This window comes from Aotus nancymaae, unplaced genomic scaffold (assembly GCF_030222135.1).
Source record: "Aotus nancymaae isolate 86718 unplaced genomic scaffold, 86718_ANA_hifiasm-v0.15.2.pri h1tg000065l, whole genome shotgun sequence".
Lineage (NCBI taxonomy): Eukaryota > Metazoa > Chordata > Mammalia > Primates > Aotidae > Aotus > Aotus nancymaae.
The window spans coordinates 7,244,168-7,270,671 of record NW_026988480.1 but is presented as its reverse complement, the minus strand read 5'-3'; the positions used below and the strand labels follow the sequence as shown (position 1 = coordinate 7,270,671).

The following is a 26,504-nucleotide window of genomic DNA, read 5'->3' as shown; positions in this document are numbered from 1 at the left end:
GAAACTACAAAGAAATTGATTCTGTCCTAAAGCTTCCAGAGGACACTGCCCTCATGACATCTTGAGTTTTGTTCAGTGAGACTCACTCAGACTTCTGACCTTCAGAACTGTAAGATGACACATTAGTGTTGTTTTAAATACTAAGTTTGTGGTAACTCGATACTGAGCCTAGCAGGGTGCCTTGCTCAGGTAACGCTCCTATACGGGACACTGTCACCATGTTCATTACCATCACCATTGTGGGCCTAAGGTATACAGAAGTGAAAGTTATCCCAAAGGTTCTCACAGTGGCTCATCCTGCAATGTAGCCTCATTTTAAGATTGTCTGATCTCCATGATGCATTACCTCCTCATCCAGACCACCCAGGGCATGTGAGAAGAGCCACTCGTGGGGCGCCTCAGGCATGCTTAACTGCGCCAACCTGCATCCTGTGCGCTATGGGAAAGGCAGCAGCCTGCCAGTGTTGGGGTTGGTTCTCCCCTCCCTTATACAGAGCTTACTGCGTCCCCTGCTGAAACAGCTGCCTATAAAAGGGGCACGGGCCTTGCTTTCTTTGTATTTTTCAAAGCTCTTTGAACATGGGAGTGCTCCATGAAAGTATTTGGAAGGAAAAAGTCCATGAAAAGAGTCTGTCAAAGCATAGCCGATGGAATGAAACAAGATATCGCTGGGTGAGGACGTATTTTGTGATGCCTTATGACTTCACTGGGGAAGAGAGGAGCCTTCTCTAAGCCACCCACCCACCTGGCAACCCTGGCTCATGTAGAGGTCTAAAGTCTGGATGCTCTCTCACTGTCTGTCAATGTGGAAATAGGGCAACATCCCCCAAATAAGTTAGCCTGCCAACCACACAATTTACTCCCTGAGGAGACCTGTACATTCTCAGATATATAAACGCACAGAGAGAGTAGGCATTAGCTTCAGTCAAATCAGTGACACAGAGTTGCCATATGCCATCAGGCACTGTGCTACACAAACTCTTTGAGGCAGGTTCCATTATACTCCCATTTTGCCCATGAGGTAATTGTGCATTAAGACGGCCATGCACCTTGCCCAGGTTCTACATACTAAATGATTACATTGAAAATCTTTCCCAGGTCTGCTTGGTAGACCCTCTACCCCTGTCCTTTCCCTGTGTGCAGCCCCAGGCCCACGGGGAGGCCACGGCACGGCGTGTTTCCATGGTTACCTCCATCCCATCCAGCCACTTGTACCCACTGTCACTGATGTGCACACCAAGCCAGGCATTTTGAAATTATTTAGAATCCAAAAACATAGCATGCACTCCAAACTTAATAATCTCCTTAGCAAATTCTTATCTAAGCATGTGGGTTTTTAAATGGATTCAAAAACAGCAGCCCAGATGACTTCAAAGTTCAGTTTGAGTAACCATTTTACATTGAATTAGTAAGTCAGGAAAAATGAGTTATTAATATAGCATGATTCAATTGTTAAATTTACAAAATAAGGACTTTATTTCAAAAATCTTATTTAAATATTAGAATTTTATGCTGATCTCTTTCATCACTTTTATTAGACCTAAAAGAAATTCCATAAGATAAAAGCCTCTGAATACTCAGACAGATTCTGTAAAACAAACAAACAAATAAGACAATACATAACTCTAGGGCAACTGGCAAATGGATCATTTGGGAGAAGGCTGGAGTTGGAATCTTGTCTCACATCTGAGCTCTCTGAACGGTGGTTATGAGTAACAGTCTGATGACCGATAACCCCTGATTTTCATCCTGGTTTCCCATTTACTTGTTGTGTGAGCTGGAAAAATCAACAAAACTTCTTTGAACCTCAGTTCTTCTCACCAGCAAAACCAGGATGTCTGCTAAAACTGGTCGCTTAGTGAGTTAAGCAAAATGGGGTCCAGAGTGCCTATGCGAGGTGCCAGCCTCCTGTAAGTCCTTGATGTCTTCTGGCTAAAAAGAAAAAATGAAAAACATCTTATACTGAAACAAATGCCAAGTCAACCTGATATAGGTAGCAGAAGCAAAAGTAAATCAGTATTCATATGTTATCGGGATGAAAAACAATTATATGAAGCATAATCCCAATGGTAAAAGCTGGGAAGCTACAGCAGGTTATGGATAAGGTTTGAGACATCTATAAAATCAAAATGGAAGGTCGGTCATTGAGAGGCAAGATAGCATGGTGGTTCAGAGCTGGATTCTAAAGCTTGTGTGCCTGGGTTCAACAGGAGCCTCACCTGCTCATAGCTGTGTGACCTAGGACAAATTATCCTCCCTCTCGGTGCCTCATTTTGCTCAGTCTTCAATGGAGCTAATAAAATCTAGTCCACAGGGTTGTTGCGAGGATGAAAGTAATTAACACTTCTGAAGAATTTAGAACAGTGCCTGACTTACAGAAAGTTCTAATTTAAATAATATATATAAAACAACTTACACCAGCCCCTCAAATTTTTGCTATAATGTTTTGTTATAATGTTGATGAGGAAAAACAGCAGTTTTGTTATATGTCATCTCACTTAAAAATCACGGTGTCCAGGAACCTATTGAAGATGGCAAGTGTAGTATGTAGTCCCTCTTCCTACATATATATATGCATATACGTACATATAAAATCTGTTAGCTATCAATATAAAAAAATTAAAGGGCAAAAACAGACTAATTAAAGATTGAACAAGTTTACACTCTTATTTTAAAGGGTATTGAAAAATCAGACAATAGGATAAATATTTCAATGGAAAACTAGACCACATACATGAACAGACTATATATATTAATATATTATATATATGCATATTTATATATGTGAAGGTCAGCAAACATATATAAAAATGTTAAACTTTTTTATATAAAAGAAATGTCAATTTTAGCAATGAGATTAATAGCAATTTATCACATCAGTCTAAGACATAAAACAAAGGGGATCCCCAGTATGAGCCACTGTTTTTTGAGGAAAGAAACCTCTCTCCTTGCTGGTGGGAGGGTAAACTGAAAAAATATTTCTAGAGGACAATTTAAATTGATGTCTATTGTTCTAGCATGTGGGGTTGTTTAGATACTATTGCTCAAGGTCGTTGCCAAAGTCTGATTGCAAAAATTTTAAAAATTGCAACCTCAGGCATAAATGGGTTAACAATAGTTATCAAAGACCCAGCTTCAAAATACATTTTGCCTGATCTCACAGGGTTTTTTTTTTTAAGTTTTTTTTTTTTTAAATTTCTCTCAGAATATAACTGGACAGGTGAACAGCTATTTGCCGTGCTGGTGTCAAGCAGGCACGGTATCTGCTGCCCCTCTGCACAGTCTCTACCACCGAGAGTCACGCGGGATGGGAGAGAGAGGGTGACAAGAACCCCAGGGCAGGGCTGTGGGTGCACCACCATCTTATGGCTGCTTTTCTAGTTTTGCCTTATGGCCCTTGCTCTTCCTTAGGGACAGATGAATGTCTCTGGGTGAGGAATAGGACTGACAGCTGCCAAGCTTGCTCAGGATTACTATTTTTTAAACAGTTTTATTGAAATATATTTGACAAACTGTGCACACTTAAAATATAACATGTGACACACGCACACATGCACACACCTATAAAACCATCACCATAATCAAGATCATCACCCTTTTTGTCATTCCTCCCTCTTGCCCAGCCCTCCTCACCCCCAGGCAGCCAGGATCTGCTTTCTGTCACCCTCCATTACTTTTGCATTTCCTAGAGTTTTCTATGAATGGCAGCATTCTATAGGCACTCTTTTTTGGTCTGGCTTCTTTCACTCAACATAAATACTGTAGGGTTATAAATATATTTCATATATTCAAAAAGTTAAGAGATATGGAAGATATGCTTTTTTAAAATAAAACTTTTAGAAATGAAAACTAGAATGTGTGAGAACAATATGCTCCATGGGATTCAGGGAAGGTCAGACATGGCAAAAGACTTGTGACCTTGAGGATACAGCAATTAAAAATGTTCTAAATCAAACACAGAGAGAAAAAGGATGTCTTAAATGGAAAGAATACCAGTTAAGCTGTGGGACAACTTCAATTGGCCTAATACACTTGCAGTTGAAGCCAGTGAAAGTGGGTTTTCTGATCTTGATGAAAACTATAAACTCCCAGATTCAAGAAGCTCAGCAAAGGCCTCGCACATAAACATTAAGACACCGAGACACATCATAATCAAATTGCCCCAAACCAGTGACAAAGACAAAATCTCAAAAGCAGCCAGAGAAGGAAGACACTTTATGTACAGAGAATGACTATAATGTGATATGAAGCAAAAACCAAGAGAATTGCAAGAGAAATGGACAACGCTGCACTTACAGTTTATGATTTCAATACCCGTCTCTCAGTGATTGACAGGACAAGTAGGCAGAAAGGCAGCAAGTGCTGAGCAGACCTGAACACCACCATCAGCCAACTTGACCAAGGTGACATTTACACAACACTTCACTCAACAACAGCAGAATACACATCTTTTTAACTTCAAATGAAACATTTGCCAAGTTAGGTCATATTTTGGGCCATTAAAACAAGCCTCAATAACATTCAAATGATTCAAGAGATATGATGTTTTCTGACCACAACAGAAATTTTAAGTTACATAAGGCCGGGCATGGTGGCTCATGCCTGTAATCCCAGCACTTTGGGAGGCCAAGGCAGGCAGATCACAAGGTCAAGAGATCAAGACCATCCTGGCCAACATGGTGAAACCCCGTCTCTACTAAAAATACAAAAATTAGCCAGGCATGGTGGTGTGCGCCTGTAGTCCCAGCTGCTCCAGAGGTTGAGGCAAGAGAACTGCTTGAACCCGGGAAGCAGAGGTTGCTGTGAGCCAAGATCATGCCACGGCACTCCAGACTGGCAACAGAGCGAGACTGTTTCTCGAAAAAAAAAAAAAAAAAAAAAAAAAAATCAGTTGGACATAAGGAAAATCTTAAAATACATACAACTAAATAATATACTTCTAAATCACCCATGAGTCAAAGAAGAAATCAAAAGGGAAATTAGAAAGTATTTTATCTGAATAAAAATGAAAACATATCATTTTCATTCAGGGATCAACGCTAGCTAACACAGTACTCTCAGAGAAATCTGTAGCACTAAATGCCTGTATTAAAAGAAGAAAGGTCTCAAATGACCTCAGCTTTTATGTGAAAGACTAAAAGGAAAAACTACTTAAACTCAATGTAAATGGAAGAAAGTAAATAATAAATAAATAACAAAGATCAAAGCAGAAACCGGTGCTATAGATAACAGAAAAAATATAGAGAAAATGAATGAAACCAAAAGCTAGTTCCTTGAGATCAATAAAATTGATAAGCCCCTAGCCAGGATGATTAGAACGACGACGACGAAGACATAAATTGCCAATATCAGGAATGAGAGAGGTGACAATACTACAGTTTTTACAGATAAAGGATAAAATGGAAATATTATGAACACCTTTATGCCTATACATTTCACAACTGAGATGAAATAGAAAAATTCCTTGATGATAACATTACCAAAGCTACCTTAAAAAGAAATAGATAAGCTGTATAGTCCTATACTTATTTAAAAATAGAATTCATTGTTAAAAAGTTTCTAATAAAAAAACTTCAATTCTAGATGGATTCTCTGGTGAATTCTATCAAACATTTAAAAAAGAAATAGTTCCAATTCTAGACAAATCCATCCAGAAAACTGAAGCAGAGAGAATATTTCCAAATTTATTCCAGGAGGATAGCATTGCCCTGATGCTAATATGAGATAAAGACATTAGAAGAAGAACAACAACAAAACAAAACTCAGGGTCCCTCAGTGTCACTGGCTGCTTCTCCCTTGAGGGGTTCTCCTCCAGGTCTCTCACCTCCAGCTCTGGTGCACCCCGATTTGCCCCAGCAGCTGATTGAACCTGGCCTCAAGCCTAGCACCTATCCATTCCTGTTTTCTCATCTGCTTTTACTGGATTGTGAAATCGTTGAGAAACTTTTTTCTTCATAACCCTGTGCTGAGAACATAGTAGGTATTTGGCAGATATTACTGGATTCAGTTTTGAAGCTGGGAGGCAGGTTGAACATAAATGTTAGCAGAATCCAGTTCAACCCGGAATGCTGTGATAAACAGAACATACGAAATCGAACAGGAATAATAATTAACAACTGTATTTCTGACCACAAAATAGATAGCACCATTATGGAGAGAAAGGTACAGGAGCAAAGACGTTGCTCAGCAATGAAATTTAAGGATGGGTAGGGAGGGGTTGGGACCTCCAAAGGTCCTACTGGTTGACACTTAAATTCTTTTTTTTTTTTTTTTTCTGAGAAGGAGTCTTACTTTGTCAGGCAGGCTGGAGTGCAGTGGTGTGACCTTGGCTCACTGCAACCTCCACCTCCCAGGTTCAAGTGATTCTCCTGCCTCAGCCTCCCAAGTAGCTGGGATTACAGGTGTGCACCATCACATTAGGCTAATTTTTGTATTTTTAGTAGTGACAGGATTTTGCCATGTTAGCCAGGCTGGTCTGAAAATCCTGACCTCAAGTGATCTGTCCACCTCTGCCTCCCAAAGTCCTGGGATTACAGGTGAGAGTCACTGTGTCTGGCCAACACTTAAATTCTGATTATCCAAGATGATTAGTCTAAATTAATCATAATAATTCCATTTCACCATGATCAATTTGGGAATGAATGTGAGGGGAAATATTCTTGGGGACTTCCTGAAAAAGTTTCCTCCTACCTAGTGATAAGACCAAGGGAGATGGTATCCCCCTTCCATGGACAGTTTATCTCTGGCTGTGATGCCTGGACCTGTAGCAGATATCCTGCAACCAAGCGGGGCATCCACCATCCTGAGGCAAAGCCAGCACACAGCAGAATGCAGTGACGGCATCAGCTCTATCTCTCAACTTCTGGCTTTGTAGATAATATATTCCCTTGCCGTTTCAGTCAGTTAGGGTCATGTTTTACGTTATTTACAGTCAAAACCATTGTCAAAGGTTATAAATAATAATGTCATTGGGGGCTGCATTAGTGTAAGTATAGGTTCTAAGGCAAGTGTGAAGTGTGAGAAATCATATATTAGTTAGGTAAAAGCCATGCTGCTGCTGTAACAAAGAGCCCTCAGATTCTCCAGAGCAAAACAGGATCAAAGTTTATTTCTACATAAGCAGCGGGAAGCCGGCACAGTTCCCAGCTTGGAAAGGCTGTCATCTTCAACACAAGCCTTCTAATCTTGCTCCAGGTATCACTTACACTTGGGAAAGAAAAAAGAGCATGAAGAGGTGCATGCCTGATGCCTTCAAGAGCAAGTTCAGAAGCAGGACACATTGCTCTCTCTAGGGGCTGTGTGGAGCTGCAGGGAGGTGGCTTCAGTTCCTGGGCAGTAGCTGTGGCCTTGGGCAGTGAGGGAGAGACAGAGATGGATGCTGTAGCCACATCAACATTTAGCATGGCACGTATTTTTTTTCTAATCATGGCACTCCCGGACTACTGTTTATCATTATGAGGAGACACAAGAAGTACAAACAAGGCCAGAGGAGAATTACCAGTAGCCAACCAGCAGATGAGGTGAGTCAAAGCCACGTCATGGGAGGATGGTGGTGGTGGGGGCTGATGGGGCTTAGGCTGGGGAAGGAAGACCACCAGCGCTGCCAAGGCAGGAGGAAGAACACAACCTTTCCTCACATGCGTGAGCAATTATAGTGTGGAGAAGTGATTAAATGATTAATTTTGACTCCGGGGCAAAGACCTTCTGTTTGGTGCAGTTTACAGAGCAGGTTATGGCTCAACATCAGGAGGGAACAAAAGAACGATAACAGTTGAAGTTACTCATGATTAGAATAAAGAAACGCCAGTGAGTCACACGGAGGAGATAATACAGACCTGGTGGCTCATCGAGGAGGTATTATAGCCCACAGACAGGTAAAGATGAAGAGAACATTTTCTCTTACAAACAATGATGCATCTGTATTTGATCTACTGGAAAGGTCTTTGACCTATGATTTACCAGCTTCCAGTATGCTTAAGTCTAGTACAGAGACAAAGGCAACTGAAATGAGATGATGTACTACTGATATATGGGAGATTTATGATGTTAAAAGTCATTCTCAGGGAGGGCTCGGTGGCTTATGCCTGTAATCCCAGCACTGTGGGAGGCCGCTGAGGCGGGTGGATCATCTGAGGTCAGGAGTTCGAGACCAGCCTGGCTAACATGGTGAAACACCTTTTCTACTAAAAATACAAAAAATTAGCTGGGTGTGGTGGTGCCCGCCTGTAATCCTAGCTACTTGGGAGGCTGAGGCAGGAGAATCACTTGAACCTGGGAGGTGGAGGTTGCAGTAAGCCAAGATCTCATCATTTCACTCCAGCTTGGGCAACAGGAATGAAACTCCATCTCAAATAAAAAATAAAAATAAATAAATAATAAATAAATAAAAATAAATAAAATAAAAGTAATCCTTATCTTGTATGAGATTCTTAGTCTCATAAGAATTTGAATCTCGGGACTGGCCTTCAGCAGATGAATGTCTTCTCTGATCCAGCATGCTGTGGAACAGGCTTGGACATTGACTTCCCACTGACCTCAAAGGCCGCTCTCTTCTTGAACTGGACCTACTTCAAATGCAAGGCAGGACTTTTTATTCTGGAAAGAATTTTGCCCACAGAACAGACACTGGCGATCATATCCTTTTTAAAAAATGATGTTGAGCTAACAGGTTGTTATATGAGTAACTAAACTAGGAGTTGTTGTCCTATGGAGAGAATCTCAAGTCTTCCAAAACATTCTTTTCTACCTTTCACTCAAGTAATTTATCTACTCTGAAGAATGCCAAAAACACACTGCTGTGCCCTGCCCAGCACCACACACATTTCCACTTTTTTTTTTTTAGGTGAATCAGCAAATGTGGATCCAAAAGTGGAAGATATTAGACACTGCTGATGGCAGATGTTTTGCCTATAGGTCAGATGGCTGCACGTTTTTAATCAAGCATGCCCCATCACCTGAGAGCAAAGATCAACTGATCAAGGTAGTGTGTGTGGACAGCTTTTTCCAGCCACTGGCAGACTCAGTTTCCTTTGTCAATTTCTATCTGGGACATGATGCTGTTCAAATGCTGGTGAGCCTTTTGTAGTTAAATTATTCTGAAACATGGTGTGTTTTGAGGAGCAAGTTGTCAGCCAATTCAACGATACCATCAGTGGGAGTGGTCTGTAACTCAGGCACAGCTCCCGTATCTCTGTGGCTTGGTCGGATTCTCTAATGACTCTTTCACCACATTTCTTGCTGTTATTCTCTATGGAGATATTTGGTTACTGATACAGACATATTACTCTTGTCCCAAATAACTCAGAATGTTTGAGCTTCGGGGAATGGCTTCACCTTTACAGAGTCTAAGACGACACAGGCTCTTCCCTCCACCCCTATTTGGGTTTTGGTCTAGCAGAAAGTGTGAACAGATGGTGCAAGGCCCACAGATGAGGCCAGAATCTCATTAGGTAGAAATCCGAGCAATTCAGGATGTCCAGCTACTGCAGGAGCTCAGATGCCTTCATGCTTTGGAGCTTTCATCTATAAAAGATACTTGGGGCAAGGATAAACCATGGGCTGGGTGGGATACAGGAGGTGTCCAGAAAGAGCATTTGTTATGCACATTTGTGACTGGAATATTCTCTTGTTTGCTAGAAAAAATCATTAATATTTGCATTGGTTTTTAAGTTAATACCATTTCAAGTTATTGTAATTTTGCATACTATAACAACCTCATTATTTTCTAATTATATTTTTGTACTTTGAGATAATTGTAGATTCACACACAGTTGTAAGACATAATACAGAACACTCCTATGTATCTTTTACCAGATTTTCCTCAATGGTTACATCTTGCAAAATTACAAAACAATATCCTAGCCAGGATACTGACATTGATACAATTAAGGTAAAGAACATTTCATCACTAAGGTCCCATCTGCTGTCCTTTAATAGACACACCTAAGCCTTCCTCCTTCCTCACTCTCTTTTCAACCCTGACTTCTGGCAACCACAAACTGCTTTCCACATCGGTAATTTTGTCATTTTAAGAATGTTATATTGGCCAGGTGTGGCGGCTCATGCCTGTAATCCCAGCACTTTGCGGGGCCGAGGTGGGTGGATCACTTGAGGTCAGGAGTTTGAGACCAGCCTGGCCAACATGATGAAACCCTGTCTTTACTAAAAATACAAAAATTAGCCAGGTGTGGTGGTGTGCACCTGTAATCCCAGCTACTCGGTAGGCTGAGGCACAAAAATCACTTGAACCTGACAGGTGGAGATTGCAATAGCCAAGATCACACCACTGCACTCCAGTCTGGGTGACAGAGTGAGACTGTCTCAAAAAAAAAAAAAAAAAAAAAAAAAGTATAAATAGAATCTAGTATGTAACCTTTTGAGTTTGGCTTTTTGCATTCACTCAGTATAATTCTCTGGGGATTCACCCAGGTGGTTGTGTGGATCAGTAGTCTTTTTGTCTTTGCTGCTTAGTAGCATCTCATGATATGAAGGCACCACAGTTTGTTTAAGCATTCACTCAGTGAAAGCTATTTCCAGTTCCGAGGTGTCACAAATAAAGCTGCTGTGAACATTCATGCACATGTTTTTATGTAAACCTGTCTTCACTTCTTTGGGATCTATGATCCAGATAATTTCTGGGCGATAAGGTTTCATGTTTCCTTTTATAAGAAACTGCCAAACTATTCCCCGTAGTTGCTGTACTGGTGGGCATACAATTTTACATTCCCACCAGTCATGTATGAGTGATGTGGTCTCTGCATCCTTGCCCGCACTTGGTGTTGTCACTGTTTTTTATTTTAGTCTTTCTAGAGTATGTGGTGTTATATCATTATGGTCTTAATTTGCATTTCTCTAATGGCTAGTGATAGTCACATCTTTTCAGGTGTTTGCCATCTGTACATCTTCTTCAGTGAAATGTCTATTTATTTATTTGTTTATTTATTTATTTTGAGATGGAGTCTTGCTCTGTCGCCAGGCTGGAGTACAGTGGTGTGATCTGTTCATTTTTTTTCGTCCATTTTCTAATTAGATTATTTGTATTTTTACTGTTGAATTCCAAGGCTTCTTTATATATTGTAGATACTAGTCCTTTGTTGAATATGTGGTCTGCAAATACTTCCCTCCAGTCTGTGGATTGTCCTTCCATCCTCTTCACAAGGTCATTTGCAGAACAAAAGTTTTTAATTTTTAAAGTTCCAATTTATCTATTTCTTCTTTTATGGATTGTTCTGATTTTTCTCCTTTGTTTTTTCTCCCCCAAATTTGACAGGTTTATGTTTTGCATAACATTGTTCATGATTCATTTTGAGTTACTTTTGCATATGGTATGAGGTATAGGTCTAAGCTCTTTTTGTTTTCTTTTGCTTTTGGATGTTCAATTGTTCCAGTAACATTGTCAAAAATGCTATTCTTTCTTCATTGAATTGCTTCAGCAGCTTTGTCAAAATGAGTTTGGCACATTTGTGTGAGTCCATTCTGGGATCTCTTATTCCTGGGATCTATTCTGTTCCAAGGACCTTTGTCTCTCCCACTCTGTGAGGACCACATGGTGTTGATTGCTGTGGCTGGATAGTATAGTATAACCACCTTCTGTGCAACGCATCTAGTTCCTCCCCCTCCACTCTGACCCACCATCCAAGAAACCAGCTGCCTATGAGAGTTATAAATTATGTCCCCCACAGCTTTTGAAAAAAGATGCTCAACTTCTGCAGGGTGCAGGGTATGGGTAATTTCTTCAAAGGTCAGTGCACATTTCTAAACTTTAATAATTACATTTCCTTACTCCTGCCTGGCAACAGGACCAGAATGGTAGTCAAAAACAATGCAGTAACTTATGAAAGTAGAGGCTGCAAGGAGGCCCTGGCAAGAACAAATCTCTGGAAAATGATTCAACTCAGGACAACTGCAGCAAAAACTTTCCAAGGTCTCTACTCTTTCAAGGACAAGGGCTAGTATTTCAGTGATATTTAAGTTGATTCTAAACTAGCAAGAGAAGCCAAGAAGAAGGTCACCATGAGAAAAGTGTTCCTTCCTACAGTCCCAGAGATTTGTATAAACTCATTCTATATTTACTTGAATTCTGAAGATCGGAGAGAATAAATCCCCACACTGGTGTAGTGAATGACACTGGAACACCCTTGTGTGCTGGCTGTAACTGGGACCCTCTGTCTTCCACTCAAGAAAAGTCTACTGGGATGTGGGATACTGGTTGAGTGAACATGGCTTTGTAATAGGGAAACCCTTGAATCTGCTCTAATTATTCCTCTCCTTGGTCTTACTTAAAACCAATTAATTGTCAAGGCTTTTAACTATATGCTGAGTAATAAATTATTCGGGATATAGCTAAGAGTGCAAAACCATGAGAACTGCTTTAGTAGATTTTACCAAAGACAGACACTCACTCCCAAACTGCTGGAGAAATGGATTCCATCTTTACTAAAGGTGTTGTGCTGGTGACATGGATGAGGTATGTCCTCTGGGATTCTTAAGTGATTTTATCCCTTGAGAATGAGTCACTTACCCGAGGAGGCAACAGGAGCTCCTGACCTCAGAGGCCCTCCTACATTCCTGCGTTCTGTAACTTAGACAGGCATTGGGAATATATATTGATTGCTATATAGTATTTTTGGGAAGACCCAATGGTATTTCTATTTAAAATTGCAAAAAAAATCATCTTTTGTTATTACCTGATCTTTCCCAAAGTCAGAGAACTCAGATAATCTACCTGTTTTGTAATCTTAATGATAATCAATATGTACCAGCATATAAACATCATTCTTATAAAAGCATCCCTAAATTAAGATCTACACAGAGTAAAAAAGAAGAGCTTGCAAATTTTTTGAGTATTTTGTTTTACTTTTGTCAGATGAATGAAATTGAATTTTTCAAAAAGCTGGAGTTAATGGAAAACTATAATACTCATCTGCAAAGATTCACATTTGTTTAAATGTATTTGTTATGGATTGAATTGTTCTTCCTCCAGAACAAAAAAGGAGGTTAAAATGCTAACCCTCGGTACCAGTGAATGGGACCTTATTTTGCTGATGATCAAGTTAAGATGAGGTCATTAGAGTGGGTCCTAATCTAGTATGATTGTGTCCTTATAAAAAGAGAAAATTTGGGCACCCAGGGAGAACGCCCTGTAAAAATGAGAATTACACTGCCACAAGTCAAGGAGCTAAGGGAAGCTGGAGAGCAGCCTGGAACAGATCCTTCGCCAGGGCCTTCAGAGGGAGCGTGGCCCTACTGACACCCTGACCTTGGACTTCTGGCCTCCAGACTGTAAGAGAATACATTTCTGTTTGTGGCACTTTGTCATGGCAGCCCTAGCAAACTAATACAGTATTTCCATATTCTTTTGGGAAATAACTGTAGTTTGCAAGCCTCCAAATTGAAACAGAAACGTCCAAAAGAAGCCAGCTGACAGTGCATTTGAGTTCTTGAGAATTCAACTTTCTTGAACCCTGCTAGGAGACAATTTGGCCCAAGTAAATGAATTATGTGTTCACAGTAATACAAAAGCCCTGGTTTATATCCTTAGTGCCTCGAGTGCCATTCTAGCTCACATCTAAATAAAAGGGATTAGCAATAATATTTCAACTTCATTGGAGCTATGTCTGCCAGGAAGGAATGAATCAGCAGCCACAAAAACATTCCTGCTTGTGAAGTCGACCCGGGAAGACTTAGTATAATCCATGAAAGCAGAGACAATTCGTTTCAGAAGGCTGTCTGCTTCAACATTTCTGTCTAGGTTTTAAGTGATTCCCACTTCTAATATATTAAGTATTTGTAAGCCATATTTAGTTCTTCTAAATTTAATTAGCTTTTCTTGTGATGTCCATCATGGGAAAAATTCCAAGATATATTTAGAAATATAGAAAAGCTTAGAAAAAACAGTAAGGACCATTAAAACAAATCATATCTTACAACCATGACCCTATCATTTTGTCATCTCTTTACTTGAGTAACACAATAGCTTTCTTTTTAAAACTGTTTCACTAGGAAATAATTTTAAACATAACAAGAAAGTTACAAGAAGCCCTCAGCAACCCTTTCCAGAGCCACCTATTAGCACTTTCCCATGCTTGCTTATTAGTTGCCCTTTTCTATCCACATACATCATCCACCACTTATTTTTTGCTCAATAATCAGTTCACTAAATATTTGCTGAGTGCTGGATTCTGTGGAAGCCACAGTGGTGGAGAGAAAGTCATGAGAACTCAGCAAGGGCAGAACCAGGATGTGAGAGCAGGTGAGAATGATCATTTTTAGTTAAGTCCAGGAATATACTGGTCCTTAACATACTGAATGGAGTCTGGGAATTCTGGGGAGCATTCTTCCTGAACATACCTCATTTTAACTTGATGCTTGCATCCTTACTGGCCCCTGTCGGCTTCACCTGAAGAAACACATCAGAACATAGGTCCGAGTGGATACAAAGGTTGCTAAGGGTTTTGTCCATAATTTTGAGATTTGTATTTTCCAAGTTCCAGGAATATAATGTTTTCTGGGTGGACATAGTTTACTTTCAAGTCAGTCTGGTTCATCTTTGGATTCCCAGCCTCTAGAATTGTGCCTGGCACAAAAATACTTGAGGAATGCATGAAACATGAAAGTTTTAATAGTCTATATGAAAGCTATAGAGCGCACTTACAGCATGCAGACACAAACTCCTTTACCTCTCTCAGTGGTTTCATGGGAGAGGCTCTACTAGTGTCCTCCTTTTACAGAGTAGGATGTAAACACACGAAGAAGCTTGCTTTCACGTAGTCCCCCAGCCAGTGGTTAAAACTGAATCACACTCCACAGTTGTGCATCCCTCAGACCTGCCTGACCTCTATGTTTATCAGCAGAAGTTGAGGCATCTCTAGGACATCATACTTTCTACATGTTCAGGCTGAGTTGATATTTCCCTTTTTTTTTTTTTGAGACAGAGTATCACTCTGTCGCCCAGGCTGGAGTGCAGTGGTGCTATCTCAGCTTACTGCAACTTCTGCCTCCTGGGTTCAAGTGATTCTCCTGCCTCAGCCTCTTGAGTAGCTGGGATTATAGGCACCCACCACCACACCCAGCTAATTTTTGTATTTGTAGGAGGGATGGGGTTTCACCATGTTGACCAGGCTGGTCTCGAACTCCTCACCTCAAGTGATCCGCCTGCCTCAGCCTCCCAAAGCTCTGGGATTAAAGGTGTGAGCCACTGTGCCTGGCCAGTATTTCCTTTAAAAAGTCCCTTCTAGACTGTTCCTTCCTTAAGGATTAAAACTTAGTGTTCAGATACCTTGCATCATCCATTAGAAAATATTGAAATCACTGAAGATTCAGTAAGCTTACAAAACCCAACTATAATTACAAAACTTCTAGATTTGAGGAATCTCTGTGACAGTCACCTGTGATGGAGGCTATCTAAAATTAGCATTGGGAAAAACTAAGTATTCTAAGTCTTCTCATTATTCTACAGACTGGCAAGTTAAGGGAAGAAGCTGAGAGAAAATTCACCCTCTTGATGGTTTTCTGCTCCTAAGTAACACTGACTAGCAGAGCTCAAGTACAAACTTTGCTGAAAAGAGTGGCTGTAGACTGGCACACCAGTCTTCACAAATTGTGTTGGGGACCCCAAATGTGAAAGGGAATACAGATTTTCCAGTTATAAAAAACATCTCAACTTCCTCCTGGCAGGTAGGTGCTAAGGAATTACACTGAAAAAAAGAACCAAAAATCCTCTAGGAGAGACTCTGTGCCCTGAGGTCAGGCGCTCCCCTCTGGATGTTCCTGCCTTACGCAATTGCAATCGTATTCACAGAAGCAAATCAAGAGGAAAGTATGTGGAGGAAAAACCCTTGTGACATCTCTAAATTGCATCTACTGACTAGTGGCCCAGCCAGCTCCTCCAAAGTGGTGAGTCACTGCAGTAGAGAAGAGGCCCAAGCAGGGAGCTGGGCAAGAGTTCTGAGGTCCTTCTGCCCAATCAGCAGCAGCGCCCGGCTGGGAGCTGTCCTTGGGGTCCAAGGCTACATAGCTGAGAGGCCACAGAGAACCAAGAACCGTTAAGGGGACCGAGCTGGTAAGGGGGAGAAAGTGGGGGCTGGCAGCTCACCGCATTTTGTTGCCATGAGTCACTTAAAAAATACAAAGAACAATATGATTTGTAGGTGGTTATTGATAGCTCCAGGCATCCAATCCTTCTAGTTTATAAAGATACAAATCTTAATTATTAATGGTTAAGAGGAAGAAACAAATGCCTGAAGTTAGGAAATTCAAACGAATTGTTCCCTCAGATCCCCTCACACAAAAGAGGGTCTGTTCTGTGAAGTCCAGCTTGCTTGGCCTATTCCAAGACCAGTGACATTCCTGGTTCTTTCCCAGTGAGGCCAGTTAAACTCATGTTGCAGAAACTTGAGTTCTGCAGGCAGAAACCCACCTGGGAGCCAGGTGAGAGAGGCCCACACCTGGCAGCACTGACTTTTTGCCAAATATACTTTGGATGAATGCCTCATAAAGTGATAGTCCAGAAAGCATTGTTTTCCTATGGAATGAACCCAAAGTTGTGATTGCATTGTTGCTAAAAACGTCCCACTCATAGACAGGAAGAGTAAGTCAAAAGGGCAAAGACACAGCACCTACAGGCCTCCACCATCATTTGAGGGAAATTATTTTCTCAGCCATAGGAAATTAGTATAGATTATTATGTGTTGTAGCTGTACAAGGACTCACAATAGTGTGTGCTGTGTATATAAAAGACTACTCAACCATATGATAAATTTAAAGTTCTTGCTAGCTATATGAGCTATCAAATAAATATATATAAACAAAGTGGGTTTATAGGAATGAGATGAGGCATACCCCTTTAAAATGCTGTGGTGGGACTTGGTTTTCATTTGTTTGTTTTTTTTCTTTTTGGAGACAGGTTTTCACTCTGTTGCCCAGGCTGGAGTGCAGTGGCATAATCATGGCTCACTGCAGCCTTGACCTCCCCAGCTCAAGTGATTCTCCCTCCTTAGCCTTCCAAGTACCTGGAACTAGAGATTTGTGCCACCAGACCTGGCTAATGTTGCATTTTTTGTTGAGACAGGATCTCATTATGTTGCCCAGATTGGTCTTGAACTCCTGAGTTCATGTGATTCTGTAGCCTTGGGCTCCTAAAGTGCTTGTGTTGTAGGCGGGAGCCACTGTGCCCAGCCTGTTGTAGGACTTTTGAATTGACAATCTTTTTGTCCTTAGCCTTAGTAGTAAAGGCTCTGATGTTGTATTATTAAATATAATACTGGCATTTAACTTGAGCTATATTACTACATTTTAAAAAAATACCAATTTCACTTTTATTAAGAATATGTTTCAAAAATTAGGAATGAATGTTGAATTTTATCAAATGCAGCCATGGAAAAATATCAAATGATAGTTTCCTCCCTTTTTGGTGAAGGCTATTAATATTCTTATTTTATTTCATTTATTTTTATTTATTTATTTGTTTTTATTTTATTCATATATTTTTATTTTCTTTATTCTGTTGCCCAGGTTGGAAGTGCAGTGGCATGATCTCTGCTCACTGCAACCTACATCTTCTAGGTTCAAGAGATTCTCATGCCTCAGCCTCCTGAGTAGTTGGGATTACAAGCATGCACCTTGCCTGGCTAATTGCTTGTATTTTTAGTAGAGAGACGGTTTTGCCATGTTGGCCAGGCTAGTCTTGAATTCCTGGCCTCAAGTGATCCACCTGCCTTGGCCTCCCAAAGCGCTGGGATTACAGGTGTGAGCCACCACATCCGGCCTAGTTATTAACATGCTTTAAATATTAAAGCCTTTATATCCTGATTCAATACTGATGATCGTGGAATTTAATTTTCTTACTCTGCTGCTGGAGACTATGTGTTAATGTTTTATTTAGATTTTTGGTATCAAAAATCAATAAGACTGGCATGTAGTTTCATTTTTAATTTGGAATATTTTTGTCCAACTTTTAGATCAATAAATTGTTCATTTCATAAAAACACACTTGGAAGCTTTTCTTCTGTCTCTGCTGTGGCATAGGTTGAAAATTGTTCTGGACTTATATGCTCCTTAATAGTTTGGTGTATTTTCTCTGTGAAACCAACTGGGATTGGTGCTTTTGGAGGGACAGAACTTGCAAATGCTGTTTCAGATTCTATCTCTATTCAAGTCAGTTTGTTGCATAATGAACACTGATAACTGTTTTCTACTTCCAAAATTTTATAATTTATTTAATTTCCTTAAAGTTATTTTCCATTTCTCATTTTTATTTTATGTATGTATTGTACTCACTTTGTTCATCATATTTAGATATGTTAGCTAATAATCTGTCATTTAATTGTTTGTAAAAAGAATAATCTCTTGGATTACTTCATTTTGCAGTAGATGTCATTAAATTATACTTTCATTCTTTCAACCTCTTTCCTTCTGTTTTGCTTAGTGCATATGTCTGTGTGTACACTTGTGTGTGTTGTGAATTTTTCCTGTTTGAGTGAATACACACTTAGGTTACTTTTATTTGTTGTTGCTCCATATTATACCAATGGGGTTTCTTCTGTCAGTGCTTTCTGCTAAGCACTTACATTGTCCTTTGTTTGTTTTAATCCTATCATCCAAAAATAACAATATATACATTATGGTTTAAATATAAATACATACAATTATCTTTATTCTAAAATTTTTAATTACATTTTTTCATTTTTATGTTACAAATATAGTAAATACTATCCCATCTTTTTTTTCCCTATATAAATCCTCTATTTTATTTTATTTTATTTTATTTTATTTTATTTTTTGAGACAGAGTCTTGCTCTGTTGCCCAGGCTGGAGTGCAGTGGCATGATCTCAGCTCATTGCGACCTCCACCTCCCAGGTTCAAGCGATTCTCCTGCCTCAGCCTCCTGAGTAGCCGGGACTACACGCATGTGCCACCATGCCTGGCTAATTTTTTGTATTTTTAGTAGAGATGAGGTTTCACCATGTTAGCCAGGATGGTCTCGATCTCCTAACCTTGTGATCTGCCTGCCTCGGCCTCCCAAAGTGCTGGGATTACAGGAGTGAGCCACCACGCCTGGCCCAATTTTATTTTATGTTTTACAAAATTGGTCATTATAGTTTCTTTTCTTAAAAATCATGTTTTTCTTATCATTTGCCCAATTTTCATATGCATATTTAAACAGTTTTTTTATAATTAAAACAATAATAATAATTAATAAATAATTTAAATAATTTTAAAACATATGGAGGTTACTTGATTTTGAGGGGTAGGAAGTATCTGGATGTCAGTAGGATTATCTTTTTTAAGTCCAGTGACTTTATTAGGCTGTGTTTTAGTTCTTTTTTTTGAGATGTGGTCTCATTCTGTCACCTAGGTCAGATCACCACTCACTGCAGCCTCTACCTCCTGGACCCCAATAATCCTTCAATCTCAGCCTACTGAGTAGCTGGGATCACAGGCATGCATCACCAAGCCCAGCTATTTTTTTTTTTTTTCTGTAGAGATAGGGTTTCACTATATAGCTCAGGTTGGTCTTGAACTCCTAGGCTGAAGCAGTCCTTCTGCCTTGGCCTCCCAAATGCTGGGATTATAGGCATGACCCACTATACCCACTCATATTCTAGTATTAATAGATGTGAATCCATTTCTTCCCTGGGACACAGTTCCTTTTTAAATATATAGGTCTATATTTCTTTTCCAATATAGTTTAAAAAAATTATAGTTTAAAATATTTTTCCTGTTCAAATTTCCTGGGCTTTTTTGGGGGAGACACTAATTATAGATACCCTTTCCTTGTCTTATGCACATTCTTCCTGGTCTGATTTCCATGGGTATTATTTTTCCTAAAATCAATTTTAACTGTTTTTATTTTGCAGAATTTTCTCCAACATGTCATCCACATAGTTTCCTGTCTTTTCTGTGAATCCATTTACTTTACTCTTTTTCTTTTCCATTTCTTTTCTCAACTCTGTTAATTCATTGCCTCTTTATTTCATCTTGGAGTTCTTTCATTTTGGCTTTAAACTCTCCTTTCAAAGAGACTTTTTTTTTCCCATTAATTTACCTTTTGTGTGGAGAACTTCTCAGTTACAATTTTTACCTGTTGATGACAATTGTTTTCAAAGTTATACCTTCATCTTCTCTTTTGGTCATTTTTATACACCACTTTTTCCTGAAGCAGATTTGCATAGATCCAGTAATTATTTGCTTTTATTATTACTATTCCTCTCTACATGTAGAAGTTCACCTTTTCATAAAGGATGTTATTCCCTGGGTTGTTGTGAATTAGGGGCAGGGAAGGCTGGGGTAGAGAGTTTGTAGCAGGTACCTCATATTCTCCTCTGCCTTCAGAGAGCTCCTTCATTGCCACTTAGCCATATGAACATGATTGCTCTGGGCCAGCAGAGTATGTCTCTGGATCTCAGGGCAGTTACCACTGGAAGCTATTTATCACTGGGGTACAGCACTCATCTTTCCTTTTCATTGTGTACCTGGCACATGGTGTGTCTATTTGTGTTGATTTTTCTATAGTTTGCAAGTGGTGTAACTCTAGGTCTATGAATCACCAATGGTTCCTCCTCTAGGTAGCCACATCAACAAACAGCTTCCTACAAAGATGGCTTCCTGCATGTTTTTTCCTTCAGTCCTATGTCCTAGGAATTTTGTGGCATTAGGGTTCAGAGAGATTCTTTAAACCATTTTTTGCTCTATAATCTTTTCTTCCAAATGAGGGACCTTTGTTGGCTCTTCCAGATATGCTGTCTAACTTGGAGAATTCTGTGTGTTCTTAGAAATGGTAGCATCCTTTCTCCTTTTGGTCTAATTTTTACTGTTCTTGGCATCCATTCTTGGATTACTGGTCATATTCTGGGCCATAGATTTCTTTTTTTGTTTGTTTCTGGGAAGACTGAGTTTCTGTTTCCATTTCTCAGTATCTTCATTGATTTCAGTTGTAATCAGAAATAAGGGGCAGATAAGATACTTACGCTACCATTTTAAACTGGAAGTCACATTATGCACTTTAAATTATTAAGTGGTTCTTCAGTTCTGGCTAGAGCATATCTTATCAGCAGTATGATTCCCTAGAGAGTATTTATGCAAATGGACCTTACATTTTAGAACAACAAGTATTCAAAAACTCCTTTAGAACTGAAATTGCTGTAAAGAAAATTGACGTAAATAATTTTGCATGGTCTTACCTCAGTAGCTTGGTAACTGGAAATGTCCACCAGGGGACTCTCTTCTGCCCTTGCCTCCCCTGTGCTGTTGGATGTTTTTTCCAGAAGAGGGAGTTGTAGGCTGTCAGACAAATCATTAATCTTCATCAGAAGTTCATCTAACAGATCTGCAAATTCATCCAAGTAGTAATTCTGAAGGGAAGAATATTAGATTAGTAAATGCATTCAAGAATCTCATTTTCCCTCTTTCCTCATTATGTGAAACATTTAGGGGTACCATCTGTAGATGGTATTGTGCTATGTTAGGAAACATACTGATGCTGCCTGCAGTCAGAAGACTTGGGTGCTGGGCCTGCTCTTATGTCTCTATATCTCAGTTGTTTCAATAATAATGTACATATACAGATATATACGTAAATGCTACGGTTAACAATACCTACATAAAAAACTATTGAATGGATTTAAAGGCAATAATGCATAGTGCTGCTATGGGAAAATGAGGTCATTCTTCCATCCCTTCGATTAATAAATCTTTATTGAGTACTGTTCAAAACAAATAAAGGCAATAATGGATGGGGAAGCATATGACATAGAGTAAAGCCCTATCAAAATATACAGTACCATGATTACATATGACTGCCTTCAGAACCTCACTGGATGATACCTAAATATCAGCTCATAGGGTTTGGCTATGTCCCCATTCAGATCTCAACTTGAATTGTATCTCCCAGAATTCCTGTGTGTTGTGGGAGGGACCTAGGGGGAGGTAATTGAATCATGTGGGCTGGTCTTTTCCATACTATTCCTGTGATGGTGAATAAGTCTCATGAGATCTGATGGTTTATCAGGAGTTTCTGCTTTTGCATCTTGCTCATTTTTCTCTGGCTGCCTCCAAGTAAGAAGTGCCTTTCGCCTCTCGCCATGATTCTGAGGCCTCCCAGCCATGTGGAACAATAAGTCCAATTAAACCTCTTTTTATCCCCAGTTTTGGGTATGTCTTTATCAGCAGCGTGAAAACGAACTAAGACAGTAAATTGGTACAAGTAGAGTGGGGCATTCCTGAAAAGATACCCAAAAATGTGGATGTGACTTTGGAACCGGGTAACAGGCAGAGGTTGAAATAGTTTGGAGGGCTCAGAAAAAGACAGGAAAATATGGGAAAGTTTGGAACTTCCTAGAGACATGTTGAATGGCTTTGACAAAAATGCTGATAGTGATATGAACGATAAGGTCCAGACTGAGGTGCTCTCAGATGCAGATGAGAAACTTGTTGGGAACTGGAGCAAAGGGGACTATTGTTATGTTTTAGCAGAGACTGGTGGCATTTTGCCCCTGCCCTAGAGATTTGTGGAACTTTGAACTTGAGAGTGATGATTTAGGGTATTTGATAGAAATTTCTAAGCAACAAAGTATTCAAGAGGTAACTTGGGTGCTGTTAAAAGCATTCTATTTTAAAAGGGAAATGGAGCATAAAAGTTAAAAAAAAAATTGCAGCCTGACAATGCAGTAGAAGAGAAAAACTCATCATTTGCTGGGGAGAAGTTCAAGCCAGCCGTAGAACTTTGCATAAGTAGCAAAGAGCCTAATGGTAATCCCCAAGACCATGAGAAAAATTTCTCCAGGCCATGTCAGAGAACTTCACAGCAGCCTCTCCCATCACAAGCCTGGAGGCCCAGGAGGAAATAGTGGTTTCGTGGGCTAGGCCCAGGGCCTCTGTGCTGTGTGCAGCCTAGAGACTTGGTGCCCTGTGTCCCAGCTGCTCCAGCCATGGCTGAAAACGGCCAATGTACAACTCAGACTGTGGCTTCAGAGGGTGGAAACCCCAGTCCTTGGCAGCTTCCATGTGGTGTTGAGCCTGCAGGTGCACAGAAGTCAAGAATTGAGGTTTAGAAACTTCGGCCTAGATTTCAGAAGATGTATGGAAATGCCTGGATGCCTAGGCAAAAGTTTTCTGCAGGGGTGGGGCCCTCATGGAGACTCTCTGCTAGGGGAGTAGAGAAGGGACCTAGTGGAGCTGTGAGAAGAGGGCCACCATCCTCCAGACCCCAGAATGGTAGATCTTCTGACAGCTTGCACTGTGTGCCTGGAAAAGCCACAGACACTCAATACCAGCCCATGAAAGCAGCCTGGAGGGAGGTGTACCCTGCAAAGCTACAGGGACAGAGCTGCCCAAGACCATGGGAACCCACCTCTTCAATCAGCATGACCTGCATGTGATACCTGGAGTCAAGGGAGATCATTTTGGAGCTTTAAAATTGGATTGCCTTGTTGGATTTGGGACTTGTATGGGGCCCGTAACCCCTTTGTTTTGGCCAATTTGTCCCATTTGGAATGCCTGTATTTACCCAATACTTGTACCTCCATTGTATCTAGGAAGTAACTAGCTAGTTTTTTATTTTACAGGCTCATAGGCAGAAGGGACTTGTCTTGTCTCAGAAGAGACTTTGGACTGTGGACTTTTGGGTTAATGCTGAAATGAGTTAAGACTTTGGGGGACTGTTGGGAAATCATAATTAATTGATTTTGAAATGTGAGAACATGAGATTTGGAGGGGTCAGGGATGAAATGATATTGTTTGGCTGTGTCCCCATTCAAATCTCAACTTGAATTTTATCTCCCAGAATTCCCACATGTTGTGGGAGGGACCTAGTGGGAGGTAATTGAATCACAGGGGCTGGTCTTTCCCATGCTATTCTTGGGATAGTTAAAGATCTGATGGTTTATCAGGGATTTCCACTTTTGCATCTTAATCATTTTTCGCTTGCCACCACCATGTAAGAAGTGCCTTTCACCTCCCATCACGAATCTGAGGCCTTCCAAGCCATTTGGAACTGTAAGTTCAATTAAACTTCTTTTTGTTCCCAGTTTTGGGTACGTCTTTATCAGCAGTGTGAAAATGAATTAATACATTAGCCATGGAAGAAAGTGAGTGTTCAGTGTGCAAACATCTGGTTTGATTTGTTTACAGTCATGTCTGGGGTAACTAAACTCAAACAATGCACCTAAGGCTCCATGTTTTGGGTAGAAATTTGGGTTTGATAGCAGGCACCACAAGAAAATAACTAACTCAGGGGGCAGAATACAGCATGTCTGTGTCCTAGGGAAGACCATAAACTCCATCTTTCCAACTGTACAGGTCATTATAAGGATATAGTGAGTTAATGCAGGAGAATGTGCTTGGTAATCTGTAAAGTGCTTTAGAATTTCAAGGGAAAATTCCATGAGTTCCATTATGATTGAAACTAATTTTGTCGCTTTGCAATGAGATTTGGCACGGAAACATACTCATGCTTTGATAATTGAAAGCAAAATTCTGCAATGAAACCATCGTCTTGCGTGTGCTATCATGCTCAGTAACCCAAGATCCCACAGCTTACGTGATTCTCAATCATCTCAGCCTCTTCTAACTTTGGTGCTTTCAATCTCAGAAAGGTGAGGGCCTTTTCCCACATATAAGCAGTGACATCTTTAAGTCTCACAACAGATTTACTCTGAAAAGATTGTCTTTTTCGGGGTAAAGTCATTAGAAAACCTCTCAGCTAAAAAAGAGAAGAAAAAATAAAGACAAATTTCATGTCAGCAACCTAAATAAACAGCCTTGTTAATATGATAGACTATGCAATGAAGATTATATCTGATGATGCTACTTTACGACCTTTTGGTAAAATAGTGACTTCTTGTTTAAAAAAAGCAAAATCAGGAAAATATCTCTCCTGAGTTGAACTAAATGTTGGTAAGATGATCTCAGCCGTAGAAATTCACTGTATTGTAAAGGATGTTTTCAATATCTAACTTTGAAGACTGAGATTATCAACACAATGTTCATGCTGATAAGTAAAGTCTGTGTCTCAGTTTCAGTCCCCTGGTGAGCTGTTCTGAGCTGTAGGTGAGCCTCAGGAGAGAGCCCTGTGCCTGTGCCTGGGAGACAGAAAGGGTCTTGTGATCAGCAGGCTGTTGTGCCCTCAACGTGTGTTCTATAAGCCTCCAGGTGGTTTATTTCTTCACCGCAGGCTGTAAGCTGTTAGCTCAAAAGCCTGCTGGTACCAAACTCAATCTTTTACACATCCAATTGTTTTAAAAATAACCCAAATAAACAATTTTTTTAGCCATTTAGAGCCTGTCAGCTTTACATATCCTGCAAAACCTCAGGGGACAGCTGTTACCCACTGATAAGATTATAAGGCCCCAAGCTGCCGCTGGCCTCAGGAGCTTTCTGACCCAGAGCTTCCCCTCCACGCTGCTGAGCAGTATCCTCTAAGGGGTAAGCTCCCTCTCTGTCGCCCCTCTCCCCTGAGATCTCCCTTGCTCTTCTTCCTTTTTGGATTGTTCTTGAACCCTACGCTGTAAGCCTTTGGACAGTTTCATAGCATGAGGGAGTTCCCCTACATGGGAACACTTCAAAACAGTACCTCAATAAAGCTTGTGTGTGTTACTGTCTCTTGTGGTCATGTTTGTCCTTGATTGGTCCCCAAATCCCTCAAACTCCTCACAAAGTTTTAGAACTCTGCAAAGATGCTCAGGAGCCTGAAAGGGTAGGCCACTGGTGTGTAGGTTTGAGGCCTTCCAGCTTTACCAGCAAAACAGCCACGGGGGACAGCAAGGCCTGACTCTTGCACCCAGAGACCTCAATGCAATATTGCCTGCCTGTCTCAGAAGATAGCATCCAAACGCCTAAGTACGACATGCAAGGCCCTCCACTCCTGACTCCAACCATCTTTTTCAACACGATGTCTGCTTGAACCAGAACTGCAGCATGGCCCTCTCCGTGTGCTCCCCTGTCTACACTGCTCTCAGCAGTTGTCACCATGAGCGGAACTCCTCTTCAAGGCTCCCTTTACTGCTGTGTGAAGATTTCCTGGTCTCCTTAGGAAGAATAAATGAATCTCTGATCTAAGTTTCTTGCTCTTTGGGGACACTTTCAGTAGGCTTTAAAATTGCCTATAATTATGTAGGATCTGTATGCTGAGGACTATAAAACAGTGATGAAAAGAAACTGAAGATGACCTAAATAAATGGAGAGATATACAGAATTCTAGGATTGGAAAAAGCTTAATATTATTAGGATGCCAATTCTCCCCAAATTTGATTTATACTTCCACGGTAATTTCAATCAGAACCCCCACATGATTTAAAAAACAAGATGTTAACAAGATGATTCTAAAACTTATATGGAAAGGCCAAAGAGCTAGAATAGCTACAAGCAAAACAGAGCAAAGCTGGAGGACTCATCCACTCTACTTAAAGATTTGCCATAGAGTGATCAAGACCTCATAGGACTGGCTAAAGGAAAGATCAGTGGAGCAGAATAGAGAACCCAGATACAGATCCACACAGATACAGCCAAT

The 26,504-nt window shown here is 40.3% G+C and overlaps 1 protein-coding gene across 1 annotated transcript in view; it reads right to left on the bottom strand.

Annotated features, from left to right (window-relative positions):
• Nucleotides 1-1,449: 1,449 nt before the first annotated feature.
• Nucleotides 1,450-26,504, bottom strand: part of PKD1L1 (polycystin 1 like 1, transient receptor potential channel interacting) — a 159,410-nt gene continuing 134,355 nt past the window's right edge. Inside the window, 3 exon segments of the mRNA XM_064366637.1 lie at nt 1,450-1,932; nt 21,181-21,351; nt 24,537-24,698. Of these exon segments, the coding sequence (XP_064222707.1) occupies nt 1,864-1,932; nt 21,181-21,351; nt 24,537-24,698 (402 nt within the window). The 3' untranslated portion in view covers nt 1,450-1,863.